Source organism: Cavia porcellus, unplaced genomic scaffold (assembly GCF_034190915.1).
Source record: "Cavia porcellus strain 051 isolate PalLab524CR breed Dunkin Hartley unplaced genomic scaffold, mCavPor4.1 scaffold_8, whole genome shotgun sequence".
In the NCBI taxonomy this organism is placed as follows: Eukaryota; Metazoa; Chordata; class Mammalia; order Rodentia; family Caviidae; genus Cavia; species Cavia porcellus.
The window spans coordinates 19,949,932-19,969,106 of NW_026947491.1; the positions used below are offsets into that span (position 1 = coordinate 19,949,932).

Below are 19,175 nucleotides of genomic sequence, written 5' to 3' on the forward strand. Positions count from 1 at the left end.
GTTATTATGTGTTTCTTTTATAACATATTACTTTAGCATTGCTTTATATACCTCTTGTAGTTGTACATTTTTTTGCAGGATTTTCAAGACCATGTTAAAGTAAGGCATGCTTTAAGTACAATCAATTTTTGATCAAGATCAGTTAGGTCTCCTCAGGAATACCTTGGAACCAGGTATAGAACCTCTTAGTTCGTCTGTCAGTGTCAGCCATTCAGATAAGACACAGCCCATTGCTTGACCAAGTAGCTTTCTGTGAAAGCTTGAGAGATTTTTGCTCCTCGTGACTTTCCTTAGACACACCACACACTGATGATGACTTTCCTCAATGATCACACAGTCTTCTTGATCAGAAGACCAGGGACTCATTGAGTATATGATGATGCAGCAGAGGTTCTCTTATGTCATGCATTCTCATTGATCTTGGAGGGCTGGGGTATAATATGGGCCTGTCTTCTTATTGGCTGGCCTCTTAGCCCATCTGTGTTTCTAATTGTTATTCTCCAAACCTCAGCTGTTTAACAACCAGAAGAAAAGATTGATAACAGTATAATATAGTTAGAAGCAGTATCGTCTTATCTAAGTATCAAGTATCTTACAACATATAATAGAACCATTGTTTTTTAACAACCATGGCTGTAGAATATTAACAAAGAGTTACATATTTTACATAGAGAACTGGAAATCAAACCACATACAATGTTGTAGCATTAATTCATGATGACATTTTGTAACACACTTGAATTTTCATTTTGACATCAAATTTCTCTTTTTCGGTTCATCATCCCTATCTAATACATAAAAGATTTTACCTAACTTGTTGATGTTTAGTGGGATGTAGAACTCACAAGCATTTTTTGAAGGCAGAGGTCTGAATCTGAACCAAAATTTTATCACCATAAATAATCCCTATTTTGCTTTTTTTGAGGACCTGTTTATCTGGAAGCATGACTATTTGAATGCAGCATCAGGTTAACAACAAACATTTGTCATAACCATATGAAAACCTTAGTATGGGCATTTTAAAAGTCAAAAACTTTTTGTATTGTTTCTTTAAATGACAACCAATGTGAATATATCACAATAATATTTATATATATTTAGTGGGGATGTCTCGCATAAGTCTTTGGAGATCACTGGGGCCTCCAATTAATGAACAAGACCTGGTAAAATGATACAGGGTGGTCTCTTTCTTATTCATCAATTGAAGTCCTGTCCAACAATCCTAACCCAAAAGGATTTTTGTTTAATCATTTTTATAATTTTTTCTTAAGAAAACTCAATCATAACATTTAACATATTATTTTTAAACAATGAGAGACTCTCATGTTTTGATAAGCAACAATGTACATTACATTTACACAATTGATGTTAGCATCATTTTGACTAAGTGGGAAAGTAGGTGGAAGCATATTTTGTAATTCCATAACTCAGGTAAATCTTGATTAAATGATCTATAAATGCAACAGACAAAGTAAAAATGAAAATTGCTGAACTCAAAATGAAAAGAACAGCTGTTCACAGACAAATGGACAAACATGGACAGATGATCTGTACAGATCTAAAGAGAAGCAGAAATAAACACAGAGTTGTTGATGTTCACAAGAGTTCTCCAAGTTCCTGGGGGCTATTTCACATCCCTTTTGCTGAACTAGCTCGCTTCTTACACCCCGTGTCCTTGGGGTTGAAACACCTGTCACCTCCAGCACCCCACACCCTCAGGTCGTTTCTCAGCATCCCCGCCACCCCCTGCCACTTGGACACTCCTGTACTGGCACTTGTGCTATTGGCTCCACTTGTGTGAGTGACCACTAAGTCAGTGACTTCCAACAACAACTTAATAGACTGGACAAACAGACAGATAGATTCACAGGCAGACTAATGAACATCTTACACAATCAGAGTGCACTCAAATATATTTTAGCAGAATTGAATTACACAAAACTTTTACGATTGTAGAAATTGTAATTTTAAGTAGACTAGTCAGATTTGCTGTAGGTCAATTAGCAGAGATCTCATAAAAATTTGAAAAAGACAAAATCATATTTATAGTCAACATATATATTTGTTATAGGACTTAACATGCACTTTTATCATCTATTTGGATCTTTTTTATTTTTTTGTTACCATCTAATGGGCATCTTGGTTCAATTAAGGTTGGTTCTAGATTCATCCTTTTCTATCAGTTGTAAAGTGGTCTTCAAGGCAACACTGTCATAGGACTAAGCATCAGCTTCTTGAGAGGTAGAATTAACTTCTTTTGGGTCCAAGATATAGCTGGACAGCACACATTGGCACCCAGATAGGCCATTTAGTTTTCCTGGGAAAAAACATGTAAGCATACCCTTGACCCCACATTAGCACTGTACTGGTTGTTTTTATTATCCTGAATGAAGGTATTTCCAATGGACTCTTTTCTTTTTAGCCTTTATTTAATTGCATTCCTTTTCTGCTTCAGTAGTTATGTCTTTATTAGAATTTAAATATTTTAAATGGTATATACTGCCAAGTGAAAACTATTATGAGGTCAACTGTCCCTTTTGTGTTTTGAAATTCAAATTGTAGGCACAATTAATCATTTTTAGACCTGACAATTATAAAGAATTTTTGTGGTAAGGTATGGAGAAAACGGAAACTGCATTTTATATTTTAGTATTTTGGGGTTTCTCAGAAAATGCAGGTGGTGCTGCTTCTGGGCTGGAGGCTCCGCTGTTGTTGGGGACCTGAGCACCAATGCAGTGTAAACTTTTGATGCATAAAGTGTGTGCACAGGTGATGCAAAAAACCAGGGTGGCTTGGGAAGGCCAGGGCCATGTCCCAATTCTCTAATAAGTATCAGAAGATCCACAGTCCTTTGGTAACCTTTCTTTAGTTATAGATTTTCCAATTTTTGACAAGAGAAGAACTACCAATTGAGCAATACAATAATTCAGGGAGATTTGAACTATGTTTGAAGTAGATTGAACCATAACCATGATTTACCCTTGCAGCTGAAACAAGCAATATTGTTTCTTTGCCTTCCTTGTTGGTGCCAAACTCCAGGCTCAGTGAAGCTCTTTGGTGCACTCCCGTGCCTGGGGGCCTGTGGGAAGTAGTGAGAGGAGCAGAAAGCAGCAGTTTCTATTAAATAACCCTTTAAAATCTGCAGAGGGCCAGCTAGATTTGTGTTGGTTTGTTTTTTTCCTAGTCTTGCCCTAAGGTGTTTTTCAATTTCCTCCCAGGTATGTAAATTTACAATTCATTTTTCTGGGGACAAACCCAAGAAATTTAGCAAGCTGTTTAGTGTCAGTGTATTGAAATCTAAAATTATTGTAGGAAAACAAAAAGAAGCTAAATAAACATAGATTTAAAATAATGTTGGTTCTGAAACAAGTATCCCTGTAGTAAACAATTTTGAAAAGCAATGGACTCTGAGAATTTACACTACCAGTTACCAAGACCCACTACAAAGCCATAGTGAGAGTGTGATATGCTGGAGTCAGACTATTATCAGCTGGTGAAAGCCAAATGTTGGATTTTTAGAAGTTTAAAAGGTTAGTTGTTGTATTGTTTATTTGAAATTGTCTTTTGTAAGATCATTTTGTAAACAGGAATCAGCAAACCACAAATCAGGACCATATTACCCCCTAATCATTAGGGGCCTGCTGGGCCAAGCAGAGCCAGGCCATCTTGGGGAGCCATCAGACCCCTACTGTTTGGCAGAGCTGCCTCAGGTCCTGCTGGAAGTTTTACTTTTGTAACACTTTAGAACTTAGATTGAATGGTCCAATGAAACCATCACCTACACTTTAGATAGATAGTTGAAGGTTTTGCTGCAGAGTTACTGGCTCAGTTAAAGTTATCAGTGTGGCTGGCAGTCATGCTGCCCACTTTTCCCTGCTCAAGATCTGATTCTGAAACAGTGCCTGCAGCCAGTTCCCTTGTAATTGTCTTAAGAAGCATTAGGTTATTAAGACCCTGTCTAATCCAGATCCTCAGAATGACTGTAAATACTCCACAGAAGGACTGCAAATACTGCAATCATGCACACAACTAACAGCTTCTTATACATTTGTGATTATTTTGGATAAGTTTGCTCTATAGGTAGACAGCTGATATAATCAATATACCTCTCCTTTTTTTTTCATTTCAGGGGATGGAGTTTCTCTCAGGCCCATTTATAACTGCACCTAGAGAATGAGACAGTTTCAATGCCCCACTCTTTAAACCTTATGAAGCCAGTATAATACTCTCCAGTGATGACTATTTTCCTATACCAATGCACTTCTCACCCTAAGTTGTGCACACATGAGAAGTGTCCCCTTGTCCTCAGTCTCACCCCATCTATGTTGTGGCACCATATGCCGTGACCCAATGCAGGTTCTGAGGTTCATGGGGTTATGGACTGCAGGAGGATGAGAAAAATAAAGAAAAAGGCATATCTAGTGTCAGGTGGAGCCCTTAGGGTCCTGATGTGAGGAAAGGAACTGCTCAACCAACACAGCATATTTATTTATACCTTCCAAAGAATGTCAGTTTCAAACCCACTGCCTAACAACTTGTTTGGCTGGCAGGCCTGGGCCCCTTGCATTTTTGGTGCTAAAACTTGTTTACATAGCTTGCATTGGTCTCTCTATTTTTTCTGGGATGGCCTTGATTTAGTCCCACACATGTGATCAATCTCCAGCTTCAATCACTCCCCACATCTCTGTAATACTAAGTTAACTCCTACACTAACATTGGCTATTCCAGTTGTGGTGCATTGCTGCTGGAACTGGATCTGTTGGCTCCCAGGAAAGAAAGTGAGTGAATGTGGCAGGATGATAATAGCAATGACACAGAATAAAATTTAAACTAAGAAGTCAGACTCTCTAAAGACACAGTCACAGTCCACTTGTCCTTGCAATTGTCTTTATTATCCATAATCATGGTGGTACAGTGTCATCCAAGACATAATCTGAGGGGACACTAATGCACATCCAGGCACAAAGGTATCCACTGGTTCCTGGGGAGCAGCATTGCATCTTGAGGACCAGCATGAGGAGTCCAATACAAAGAACAGGGAGCTGCTTGAAAGCAGGAGGGGGTGCTCGGGGCCAGTGCATAGAGCTCTGGGGTAGCACAAGTACCCTGGAGCCCTGCAGAGGATCAGGAGTGGCCCCAGGATGAGAAGCAGAACAGGAGGTCAGGAGTGGAGGCTTCTTGTCAGTCTGATTTTCCCCTCTGTTCGCATCATAAATAACCTAGGGGAACTTGTTGTGTCTCTTCCCTGTTTCACACATGACATTTCCCAACTCCAGAGAATAGAAGGTGTCTGTACATCTTCATCACCTTCCTGTGAATTTCTATGGGAGGCATCAATGACCTGAATATCCTGGAAGGAAGACTGTGAATCTTAAAATCTCAGATACTTTGGAATTCCCACTTTCTATGAGCCTCACCATCATTGTCATCTAAAATTAAATTGCTAAGTTTTACACAACAAACAGACACAGGTTCATGCGGTTAAAAATGTTTCAATTTAGGAAGAGCTAGAATTCAAGTTATAGCACAGGTATTTGTGGTAAACCACTGGATAATTTATGAGTACTGTTCCATTGTGTATCTTGAACATGCACACGATTTTGTCAATATTTAATAAATTATGCACATATGTCAAAATGTACCTGTTGGATTATACATTCACATTGACACAGGTAAAGCAATATTATATATATTAGACAACTTAGAGCCCAGTGTTGTGTCGAGGAGGGAAGAGATGCCAGGCTCCTGAAAAGGGTTATAAAAAGGACACTGTTTTCCTGTTCACTTAGGAAGATACTGCAATGCAGGATGGTAAAGACTCCATCAAGGGCCAACTCACCACCTCCACAGCCATCAACAGGAGCACAGGAATCAGCAACTGAACAATCTGAGAACCGAGGATCAGTCTGAGCACTGCTGTGCCAGCGACACAGAGAGAGAAACGAGTGAAACCAGACACAAACCTTCATGCAGGAGGCACTTATGACCAGTAGGGGACACGCATGACCAACAGTTGCGCTGGGCATTTAAATCACTGAGTTGCATAAAAGACAGAGGTCAGTGGCAAAAGCGTCTGCCTGGCCAATAAAAGGTCCTGAATTTGGTTTCCAATAAAAAAAGAAAAATGAAAAAAATAGAATAGAGTGCAATGAAATGGAATGTAATGGAATACAATAGATTAGACTAGACTAGAATGGAATGGAATTCAAAGGACAGAGCCCACCCCAAGAGCACATTTTTAAAAATGTTTTAAGGTTGATATTTAACATTTATACAATAATGCTATGAGGTAATGGAAACAGCAAAAATGAACAATTAAAATAAATATCACGTAAAATCCTAACAAAAATCTCAAAATGATTGATTTGTTGGCTACTTAAAAACTCCCCAAAGTCAAGAAATCCAGTAAAATAAAGTATTGCATAACAGCTACAGCTTTCACTTATCAAAATTCAGAATTTTGCATTTTGTATCCTTTTCTCAGTAAAGAAAATAGTTATTTTCATATGGTACATCACATTCATAAATGACAAGGTAGAAAAATACAGTATAGATTTACAATGATTGATGTGAATATATTCTCTTATATGTTTCTCAGCAGAAAGTTGATTATGGTGTGCACAAAACATGGAAATACTACTGTAATACAGAATCCACAACCTGTACGTCAGATATAGCAAAATACAGAAGAAGCAACATTCCCGTAACCCACACTGAAATTTTACATAAGACTCTCATTAAAAGATCTTAAAACTCCTCATTTAATAAGAAAGAAGTTCAGTAGAAATGACACTGAGAACAGGAGCATTCAGAGATTTCCATGTTCTTGCTTTTATTTCAGTTGATGTAAAATTTGTCCTCTAATTTTCAAACGTTTATTTTGAGCCAACATTACTTTAATCAGTCACATGTTTATTATTTTATACATTTATTTTCTTTGTGACAAAATATCATTGTTCAACAATTTAAATGTTCAGTTATATGAAGGCACAGATGAAACGGAGTCAAATATTTTCACTATCACCTTAGGTGTTTTAAAGTCTCAAATGTACTCAAGAAAACATGATAGAAAACACAATGGCACAGAATATATTGTAAACAAATCAAAACAGCTCTATGCATGACAGAAAAGACAATGCAGTCATACATGAAACCAAACTAGCTGAGTACAAAATGATGACTGTCTATGGCATAGCAAATCAGATGACTGGTTCCAGGGGAGACAAATAATTGTGGGGCTACCACGGAGGTTTCTACAGAGCTTCCTGCTGACTGTGACTGACCTTGGCTATGAGGCTGTGAAACTGTGGGTAATGGGACAAATTGATGGGATGAAGCCCACTGTCATGTGAGATTTTTCACGTCTGGCACTGAACAGTTGATGAGGATTTCCTCAAGTGTTTTGAGGTAGGCTTAGCAAACAATGTGTTTCACTGATTCATTGGAAGCTCCAATTCAAATGCAGTTGAATGTTTACACACACATTGATGTTACTCTTCAAATTAATTTAAAATAGGCAACAAAAATGTGTGTGGAAGAAGGGGCAGTTACTAAAGTCACCATATGCACTGCACAGTTATCTGGTATGAAATGAAGGAGTTTTATTAAATTTGGGTTATTGAAAGCAGTAATTTCCATAGAGAAGTAAAGTAAAGAGATTTAGTTTGTGAAAACTTTTAATAGGTACACTATTATCTCCAACTAAGAAAACATACACTTCATCACCTTTCTCCAAATAGAATAAAGCTCCTATTATATCTGTGATATTTGTTATGATATTCAGATCTTACAGAATTTATATCTCAAATCCTTTAGACTAACACTAATGTTTGTAACAAATCAAAGTTCTAAATCATGATGTTTAAAGGGAAAATATTTTCAAACTAACAAGTGTGACATTAGAGAAGTATTTTATAAATAATTTAGAATCTTTTGAAATTAATACAATGAAGTGTCCATTTCATTTTATCATTCAATAATTAATTAACATGATCAAAATTTCTCATTTGCACAAAATTATGCAAGTTGATTGTGGATTCAAATTCTCCATGTTAACCAACATTTAGAAACTGCTTATAAGTCTAGAAGTTCATAAAGTCTAATTTCATGCAGTGCACAAGTTTCTCAGGTACTGTCTGAGGAACCCAGTGTAAGTATCTGTGAGGACACACCTCTGCCCAGAAGGTCCGGATTCACCTCCTGTCTACACATTTTGTTCTGCAGCACTCTTGGGTTGTCCCCAAACCAGCATTTTGTAATTGCCTGCTGATGAATAAAGCAAACATTAAAATAATTGCTGTGTTGCAGAGATTTGTCAAAAATCAAAACAAGTTCATCTATAAGGTAGTAGAGTGAGATGTAACTGGTGATTTTGTCTGTTGCAATCAACAGAACAAGTTTTATCTAAAGAGTCATCCCCTGTGACCACACATCCTCCTCAATCCTGTGAATGGCTTCCCACCTCGGGACTGTTACTGAAACTGAACCATGGACTGATGAGCAGTAAAGGCAGTCACATATAGTGTCCTGGGAAGCAGTGGAGGGCGAGGGCAGCAGGTCAAGCACAGGAAAGGAGCAGACATGTGTGTGTCACTTACAGACTATTCACAGGGATTTCACACCTGAACACAGAGGACCTGCAGGTGAGCAGGCTGCAGAGCTTTAGGCTTCTGACAAAGACCTGGACTCTCACTTCTTCTCCCACCACCGAATATTGATACCACAGAAAAATGTCTGTCAGAGTGGGTCATGAGCAGAGGTGTGGGTTGCTCCACAAGACACATAAGGAGACTCCCTCAGCTCTTGGATGATTCCCAAAAGAAACTCACTAGGTATTTTCCATCATGTCACAGCGCATATGCGAGCTGGTTCCTACACAAAAGGGCCAAGCCTTCAAATCCTTTGCTAGTCCTGATCATTGTGCTCTGAACTGGATATGACAGTGACTTTGTAACTATTATTCTTGCTCTTATGTAAGGAAATACCAAAGACTTCTCAAAATCTGAAAGTTTTCTAAATGAAGGTCAGATGTGTACTCTTGGCTTTGGTCCAGAAAGTATGTGCATCTTAATACTGAGTTTCCTGTCCTCAAAGCTCTTGGATGTGGAGAGGTCTACTAGTCTTGCTGATGAGGAATTCATTAAGTGGACCTCACCTCTCCTTTCCTGATGAATATCATTGTCAGGTTTGACTGAACCCTGAAGATGTTAAATGTGAAATAGAAACATGGTGCATAAAAGATGAAAACAAGGGGGAGTCACTGCAGGTGGTGCTAATTTTCATAGGATGTCTAGAAGAAGAAGAGAAATGTGGGCCACCAAACAGGAGTGCTGGTACACATGTGTATTGCTGGCAAATGGGATTCTGAAAAGATCGAATCACAATACCAAGACTAACTAAGGTGAACTTCAATATGAGAGCCATTTTCACAAAACAGGAATGCCAATATATGTTTTGAGCCAGCCATCATGTCACAAGTCTCTAATGGTGGCCTCAGGAAGATGAGGGGAGAGAATGCCATACATTTAAGCATAGCCTTGGCTGCCTAGAGAATTCAAGGTCAGCCTCAGCCTCAGTACCTGGACTACAATGTGGTGTTCTTGGAGAAAACAAACAAACCAACATTAAGAATGACAGATACAGTATGATTATCAAGCACAGGTTTCAGGTGAACTTCTGGGGATATTGTTATTGTCTGCAAGATGTCCATAATACATAATTGTTTCTCAGTGGATAGTGAGGTAGAGATAGGCACTTTGTATTTAAGAATCATCTCCAGAGAACAAGAGGAGTTGCTGAACATAGAAGGGCAGTTCTCACTCAGTAATTGCACAAGGTTATGGGAGGATAACCATTTCACCCAGACATCTTCTTTCCCCAATGATCCAAAACATTCTAAAGAATATGCACAGGACCCACATCCTTATTTCCAGTTCCTGCTGGATCTGGTCAGGCGGGACTTGGATCACAGGGTTTCATAGAGCAGGTAGCAAATGAACCTCTGCTGACAACAACAATGATGGTGAAGCAAGGGCATGGATGACACCAAAAAGAGATCAGGGAGACAAAGGGGGCCCATGCTCATGTTCTTCCTGCAGCAGCAACGATGCAACCTTGATGGGAAGAGACTCAGCCTAGGGGTAAAGTAGAGGGTAGAGACTGTGGGATGCTGATCAGGGACAGGAAGTTGGGGTGTTCATTGCCCTGCTTCCACTATTCCTGTGAAACCACTTATCACAGAATCTAACCCAACTAGAACTCAGGATGAGAGGTTGCTCTCAGCACCACAAAAGACTAGAAATGTCCTGACCTCATTTTCCCCTTCACATAAGAACTGGGCACCCCACATGCAAATTCATACTCCAGCTCTAGCTTAAAATTCACTCATGGGTTGTGGGAGCTCACAGCTCCATCCCCAAACAGGGCTGAAGTCTTTCAGAAAGTCAGGGTTGTGGTATATAAGATGAGACTGCTGGGTCTTCTCCTGTGCCTGGTGACATGTCCTCATGGTGAGTGTCCTCAGTGTGGGAACTGGGTCCATGGGAAGGTTTGGAAAGCAAGTGAATGACCGGAATGTTTTCTTTTCTTTAGGTGTCCTTTCCCAGGTGCAGCTGCAGGAGTCCGGGCTTGGACTGGTGATGCCCTCGCAGACTCTGTCTCTCACTTGTACGGTCTCTGGCTCTTCCATCACTAGTGGTTACTATTGGAGCTGGATCCATCAGATCCCTGGAAAGAGCCTGGAGTGGATGGGGTACATATATCCTAGTCGTAGCACTAGCTACAGCCCGTCCCTCCAGAGCCGCATCTCCATCTCCATAGACACAGGCAAGAACCAGTTCTCCCTGCAACTGAACTCTGTCACCGCGGAGGACACAGCCATCTATTACTGTGCAAGAGCCACAGTGCTCTGATGCAACTGTGAGCCCAGACATAAACCGCCTTGCAGGGGAATTTAGGACCAGCAGGTGGCGCTCGACACACATTGCTGTAAGTAACCTGCTTCTCACCAAAGGGTGACAGCCTGGAGGGTTTTCTCTCCAAGTAATTAGAACCTCCATCCCAAGCCCAGCCACAGGGATCCCAGGATCTTTTATATCTCTTTTCCTCAAGTGTTATGTTTTCAAGAATTAGGGGTTTGTGTCCCAAATATTTCCTTATGGATTGCACAATAAATTTTCAATGAAATCATCACTCAGATGATTGCACAGCCTCCTTAGTTTTTAGACGTAGAAACATACAAGCGTGAAAATTATTTCTGTGTTCTTTGCAAGACTTACCTCCAACCTCAGATGCATTTGTAGGTCACCTTCTTCTGAAGGTCACTTCACAGTTCTTGTTCATACAGAGCCCTTTTTTTTGAATGGCTGGACATGATTCTCTGTGTTGATCTGAGTGTTCACTTATTAGAGCTGTTCATTTCCTCACCCTTGCCATTACAGGCCAATTCCTTAGATAGTGTGGGTGGATTCCCATGTGCAGAATCCTCTGTAGGCCTACCATTGATAGAGATTATCATGCTGTCACACATCTTGCAGTCATATGGCCCTGCCTGAGCAAGGGTTTCTGTGCCCCTCAGTGTTAATAGTGCAGAGTCTCACTAACTCTGATGTAATGTCTGAAATATTGTGTGTGTTCATATTTCAAAGTGTCTTTGCTTTACTTACATTTCCTTCAACATTCTTTGGACATCTACAAATCCTTCTTTCAGCATGATTGGGGGCACTATTGACCAATTCTTGCCCATTGGATAGTGGATATGGAAAGATTCAAAGGAATGAGCATGATCCATGAAGGAAGAAGATGTACATAGCACACACATGCCAGAGGGAAGGCCAAAATCCCTTGGGAACTAGGATGTCAGGTCTCTTTGTACTTTCTGAGTCCCTGAATACAAGACTGGATCAGATTGGACCTGGACTGCCACTCGTTGTGAACTGACTGATATCATTTGAGTCACAGGGATTGTGGACATGGGAAGCTGCTGTTAGGGACATTCCCTTTGAGGATCAGATTCACGGCCACTCCCCAATGATTTATTTGCTCAACTCATCTGACAAAACTAGGCAATACGGCTGGAACACGCTGTATCTGCAGATGAGCAGGCTCAGAATGGAGGACACAGCCCTGTACCACTGCACAGCATATACAGTGAGGAGACCTCAGTGTGAGCTCAGAAAAAACCTCCGTGCACGGGCGCCCTCTTCCAGCAGTGGGCGCGTTGATCTATGGAGAACTAGGCAAGGCCAAGGGGCAGGTGCAGAACAGGAAGCAGGGGGTAGTTTAGTGCTTCCTTGGGGGCTGTGCAGTTTCCCTTCTGCATTAAATCAGCACTTGATCCGACCCAGCGATGCACGAGCTGCTGTAAAGTATCCAAGTCCAAGTCAGCATCATGTGTTCCATTTAATTGCATAGGAATTTCACTTAGTGTGTAGATATGACTTGTACCAACCTGAAGTTAACTTGCAAATTTTGTGGTTAGATTTCTTTTGAATATCTAATCATCAGCACCATTTAAAAATATACATGTGTGTTGCATCCCAGTGATAAGGAATTGTCTCGTGCATCAATAAATGCTTCAGATTGGAAATTAAATCTTTCATATCCCTCTCCGTTTTGAGAGCCTGCAGCTCCCTCTTACCGAAGAGCAGCACAAAAGATCAGTGAGGTGGGCTCAGCCCCAGCAGCACACATAAGATGATTTCAAACCATAAGGAACTCCAGAAATAGCCTTGTCTCTCTGTTTTGCAGAATGCACCCTTAGAGAAGGTTTGTGTGGATAGATGTGTAGAAGAAGAAGCACAGCCCGCAATCTCTAGCTGCACTGTCACAATGTTCAGCCCTGGCTGCTGAGAGGATAAGAAAGGTTACTTTTTGACATGACTCTCTTCTTTCCAAAATCCCCACAGCACCTGCTTATATTCAGTGCAACCTTAGGGAAGGAGATGTGATCAGGGCCATTTGTGGTTGTTGATTTTGAACTCAAGGGTGTGAAAAGTAATAATGAGAAGAAAACATTTACTCAGGAGTTTTGGACATGGGATAGGGAGGGAACAGGATAATCTGTTCCATGCCATGTGCCCCTCTAATTTATACTCGGTTATTGGAGGCTGTGAGGACACACTGGCTGAAGCAAACTGTTTCTGAAGATAAAGACTTGCTTTAATCGCTGAATGCCATCTTGTAGAACTCCGATAAAGTCAACCTTTTCATTCAAGGAGTATGAGCTTTTGTGGACAGAATCTTTTCCAGTTCTCACACTCCCTTTTTGTTTTTTTTCTCACAACAATTTCCCCTTTCTTTTGATTAATCATTCAGATTGGGAAAGTGGAAGTGTAGATTAGATGCAGGAAGGGTTTGATGGCTTACATATGGAAATTCTTTTGGAAGAGACACAAATGACAATTGGGACTGCAAAGAAGAGCCAAACAAAGATTATGTTGACTGCTATAAGAATCCAAATGTCAGTGTTGAATCCGGGAACTAATATGTGGCCAGTAGGCTGTATCAGTGAGAGGATGCAGTATGAGCCTCTATTTGAAGACCTTGATGTTTTTCCAGAAGCCAACCATGGAGCTTAGCAATGTCTTCATCCAGATTTTTATGAAAGGCACCCTGAAGAGGACTTTGCAACTCTTCCCAGGTCTCAGAAAGATTAAAAGAATATCGATAAATGTACAGTAAACACAATGCAGCATCACTTTTAGGTTGACCATGTGTCCACTGTATATAGTGGTGTTCATCAAGACAGGAGACAGGTGCCTCAAAGGCGAGAAGAGTTTGTAAAATTTTGTTATCCATATGAGTTGCAGGCATTAATCCTAAGGCAACATTTTGGAAATAGCCAATTATAGTTTGGGCAGTTTGGAGAGAAGGAGTTGAAGTGACCTCAGTAGCCATAATAGCAATTAATGATGAAAATATTTGTTAAGTATTTTAAACATACTAATATAATACAATTTTAAAAAGTAACGATCTAACTCTATCTAAGAATTAATGGTGTATTTTATATTGCTGAGGGAACTTTACATATGTCTCCCAATAACGCTTTAATGTTATTTTTCCCTAAGTGTTTACTTTAATTCACACATAACTAGGGAGCCCTCCAGCCACCCCGACACACCCAACTGTCCCCTCTCTGCACACTTTTATCAGGCTCTGCCACTTTGGACTGGGCACAGCCTGGCTGAGCCTTGGCCCAGCCTAATGCTGGTTCTGCCCCCAAGGACGCCTGCTCTGCATCCTGCCTCTCCCCAGCCCAGTGTCATGGTGGGGATCAGAGAGCAACATGGATCTCACTTGAACAAACTTCCAACAATAGATTTAAAATGTGTGCTCTCTTATCTCTTATCAGAATTAAACACAACTTCCTTTTAAGAGCATTGATCTCATGAGACAGAGAAAGTATAAAAGAAATTCAAAGCTGTCCCCTCATAGTGACTTATCTTGATATGCAAATTATCATTCAAGCTCTAGGTTCAAATAGCCCCTCAGGGCAGTGGGAGCTCATAGAACTCTGCCAAGACTGGCTGGAAAAGGTAGAGCTCTGGTGTAGAAAAGGAGGCTGGCAGGGCTTTCCATGTGCCTGGTAATAGCTTCCTATGGTGAATGCCAGTGAGGTCCAATAGACCCAGGTGTTTGTAGTGAACACAGGCGACCTACACATATGAATGACACTTGTCTTTATGTGTAATGTCCCAGTTGTAGTTACAGGAGTGTAGACTTGTGCTGGTGAAGACCTCACAGCTCTGTCTCTCACCTGCTCAGTCTCTGAATTCTGCATCACAACCAGTGCTTATTAGTGGCCCTTTGTCAGCCATACTTTAGGAAAGAGATGTGAGTGGATTGGAGAAACAGGATATGATGGTGTCAGAAAGTGCAATCATTCTCTCACTGGTTGCATCTTCACGTATAGAAACTGAGCCTAGAAGTGCTTTTCTTTCAAATGACCCTGGGAAGGTGCCATACATTACTCTGTGAGACACACAAAGCACTCATCCATGTGAACCCATACACCAAATACACTGAAGAGATGCTTGAGACTAGCAGGACACATGGAGCACACAAATCACTGTACAGCACTTGAGAAAAATTGAAGGGTTGTCTCTCCACTTGATTGTCCTCTTTCCCAAAACACTCGTGCATGGAATTTCTAGGAAAGTTTTTGATTCTAATCCTAAAATGTTGTGTGTTCATGAAACTAGATTTATTGTTCTTTTGTAAACATCTAGCTCATGACAAGATGCACTTAGTAGTTTTTTTTTAACCAAATCGTTTTGTACAATGCAGGTAACTACACAGTGTAGTTCACTGTTTGGTCTAAAAATACTTGATGATTAGCCATGCCTCTGTTAGGTGCACATCTGCCATCCACCATCAGCACATCTCCATTTCATCCATTCCTGGTGCATTAAAAGCCCTTTTACTCAGAATGTTTGGGGAACAATCTCTATGTTGATGTGCTTGTCTACACACTGCACACACTGCTGGAGGAAGTTTATCTTCCTTTGAGGACTTGATCATGTCACAGAGCACACTGAATGAAGATGCTTACCTGTGTGTGACTCAGGAACACCCTCCCTGCCCTCGTCTAGTTCATTCTTCTTCCTGGCTTCCTCCTTCCTCCATGAATCCTGCTCTTTCTGAGCCTGCTCTTCCCCAGGGATACTGTGCACCCTGGCCCATATTCTCCTGGCCATGTTGCTGGGTGAATTTGATCAACATGGGCTAAACATCATGCAGACACTGTCTCCAACAGCACTCGCATTGGGGAGGACCACTGTCATTTTCAGCTTGCTCACAATATGAGGAGATTTAAATCAATCATGTATGTCCAAGTGCATTTGTATAATGAAGCCAAAATAATCAGGCAAAGCCTTTCCAGAACCATGATGCTTATGAAGTGGATCTGTTGAATTCTCGGCCTCAGAAGCAACAAGTAGCTCCAGATGCAGCTTCCAGTGGGCCATAGATTGATCTCCTGGTAGAGTTTGGGAGGCCAGGGCTGTGGGTTAGAGGGGGCCAGTGGGGTAAGTCTTCTCCTGATAACGGTTGAGGGTGCACATCATGACACTGAAACAAGCCCATACTAGTTGGCAATGGCTACACTTGTACTTGGGACCAAGTCCTCAGTGCAGTTTGACAAATAGCAGTGGCGGCAGCAGCAGCAGCAGCAGCATCTTGTCAGTACAATTTTAGAAAGGCAGATTAGGCTTTGTGTGTTTTATGGTGTTGTTGTCCAAAAGTGAGCATGTCTTGGAGAACTGTAGGGGTCAGGGCCTGATGAGGGCGTGGAGGTTCAAATCCTTCCCATCTTTTCTACTTTCCCTGAGAATCGTTGTGCAACTTTTACTTCAGAGAGCATGTTATCTTCTGGGTGTTAGTTCCATGGTTTCTATGACTTAAAACCTTTAAATTCTGGGGAACAGGAAATTGGAATAACTTGATGTGGTTCACAGGTCTCTCAGATGCAGACCAGTGTATCCAGTATATAACACTCAGAGGATGTAGCTCTGCCCAGAGGGCCTGGATTCACCTCCTGTCTCCACATTTTATTCTGCAAGGGTTTGACTTGTCCACAAAGTCCCATTTCATTGGTTCACATTGGTCTCAGGTAGATATATCTTGGCCTTCTTTGTGTCAGCCTGGTGTCTTCAGATTCCTTATTAGTACTTACCTTGTGAGTTCATTCATTATATGTGATATAAAATTCATTTGTTTTAAACACTTAACCCATTGTTTTGGTTGTATTTTATTCTTGTGAAAAAAATTTGCAAGATAATCTGCAGCTTTCCTTTTCCTAGGCAGAGCTTGTAATGTTTCAGTAACCATTAACAAACCATTTGAAGAATTAAATTGAAGTGTTCTGTGCCTTATTCCTGTTGGATGGTTCAGTTTCTGTTTGTTTTGGCCTTACTGGGGATGAAAAGGGCTCACAATCATAGGCAAATAGCCCATTCCTGAGCTGTATCCCCAGCTCTCTTTTCGTGTTTTGGGAAATCACAGCACAAATATCTAAAAATTCTGACTCAAATAATCACATGCAAATGTATCAAGTATTATTGCAGTGATACGATGTGCGCTTTTTAATACATGTTGAAATAAGGAAGTTAATGTAAAGCAACCTACAGGTGACCAAAGCAGGAAGGAATAGTGGAACTGGGATTTCAGAGAATCCACAGGACACACTGAGCATGACACTTGTGTCCCCTGCTTGATTGGTGCAAGTGGCCAGATGTGTTCACACTTCTCAGCTGCTGCTGCACACTTTATATATGGGTAGTTTGTGTTACATCAGTCTCAGATAAGCGCTACCTTAGTATAAAAGGCCTGGACCAGAGCTCAGTCACAGAGCCTCTGCCTGGCAAGCACAATTCCCTGAATTTCACTTTCAGGATCAGAAAAAAAAACACAATTTGGAAACAGATTGAGTTAATGACAGGTGAAAATGTGAGGTTCTGATTTCTCTCAGCAAACAGCAGAACGCAGCAAAACCACCCATAGTCTCAGCACAGGAAGAGGGGAAGAGAATCGTCATCAAGTGTGTTTGTGCTCTCTCCAGGAGCTGGAATGGGAAGATATTTTTTTGAAAACTTAGGGATGTATATGCTCCAAACCTGGGGGGAACATTGATAGCACATCAGGTCCCTTAGAGAAAAAGAAATAATTTGTCACAACTATATAAATCTTTGCTTGAAAAGCAGACCAGCCTATTAGAAAACTGTATGTCATATGTACATGAAAAATAAAAGTAGGCAACTAGATAGGTAAATACTATTACATTGTCTCGTAATCAGATTTCTTATTTTCTTGAAACAGATCATTAGTACCAGACTTCCCCAATAAACTCACATCAGATGTGGACACCATCCTCTGTGCACTATCCATTTGCACAATTGGCTTTAGACCAGGATTCCATGCAAATAGGGCCTCCATATCCTGATGAGAACCAGCTCACCTCCACCCTGAGTCTCCCGATTAGAGTGCAGTCTTAGATGCCCAGCTGTTGCCCATTAGTGATCATGCTGAAAATAGGCAGCTCACCGGGTGGAGCTTGGGCTGTCCTGGGTTTCCCTGTTTGTGATTTTGAGAGATAAATTATTCAGAATAAAAGATACTGCGTGTGTGAGTGGACATGAGTGTGATAAACAGTGGACACGTGACATTTTTCGAAGTAAGATGTCTCAGTGTCTGCAGGTGTACTGGGTGAGGATCAGCTGGTAGAGTCCGGGCTAGGCTTGGTGCCACCTGGGAGGGGTCTCTGAGACTCTACTGATTGGCCTTAGGATTCACCTTCACTAGCTGTGGCATGCAGCGGATCCACCAGGCTCGGGGTAAAAGGCTGTAGTGGATCTCAGTGATCTGGTACGGCGGTAGTAAAACGTACTATGCAGACTCCGTGAAGGCCTGATTCACAATCTCCAATGGCAAGAACATGGTGTGCCTGCAGATGAGGAGCCTGAGACCCGAGGAGACAGCCGTGTATTACTGTGCAACGAACACTGTGAGGGGACATTAATGAAAGCCCAGAATAAAACCTCACTCTAGGGATGGTCTCGCCAGCAGGGGTCGCTGTGGTCCAGGGAGAACCTGGGTGGGCCCCAGAAACAGGTGCAGAGAAGGATGCAGGGGGTGAGGGCTTTTGGGGGCTTCTGAGGTTTCCTGCCTGCATTAAATCATAACACTTGAGACTACCCTGCAGTGCATGAACGGCAATGAAGTGTCCAAGTCCATGTAAACATCACCTGTTCCTTGCAGTTGCATAGGAATTTCGTTTAATGGGTTATCATGACTTGTGCCATTGTCAAAAGAACTTGGAAACTTTGTGAGTTGGGTTTTTTTTGTGTGTGTGTTTTTTGAGCCAGGATTTCGCTATGCAGTTCAGGCTGTCCTTGAGCTCACTTTGTAGCCCAGGCAGGTCTCGAACTAGCAACGATCTTCTCATCTCAGCCTCCCGAGTGCTGAGATTACAGGAGTGAGCCACCACGCCTGGCTGTGAGTTAGGTTTTTGGAACATATATTCACTATCATCATTTAAAAATGAACCTACTAATTTAATCTTAATGATAAAGCATTCCCTTGTGCATAATTAAATGTTCCAGATTAGGAAATTAAAACTTCTACATCCTTTCCTGCACCAAGAAAATATTTTTTGAACATAACTAGCTCACATCTGCTGA

The 19,175-nt window shown here is 41.1% G+C and overlaps 1 gene segment (V, D, J or C); it reads left to right on the forward strand.

Moving 5' to 3' along the window:
• Window positions 1-10,418: 10,418 nt before the first annotated feature.
• Window positions 10,419-10,929, forward strand: LOC101787740 (immunoglobulin heavy variable 4-59-like). The segment is given in 2 exon segments: window positions 10,419-10,508; window positions 10,591-10,929. Coding segments are annotated over 2 exon segments (366 nt in total).
• The last annotated feature ends 8,246 nt before the right edge of the window (window positions 10,930-19,175 follow it).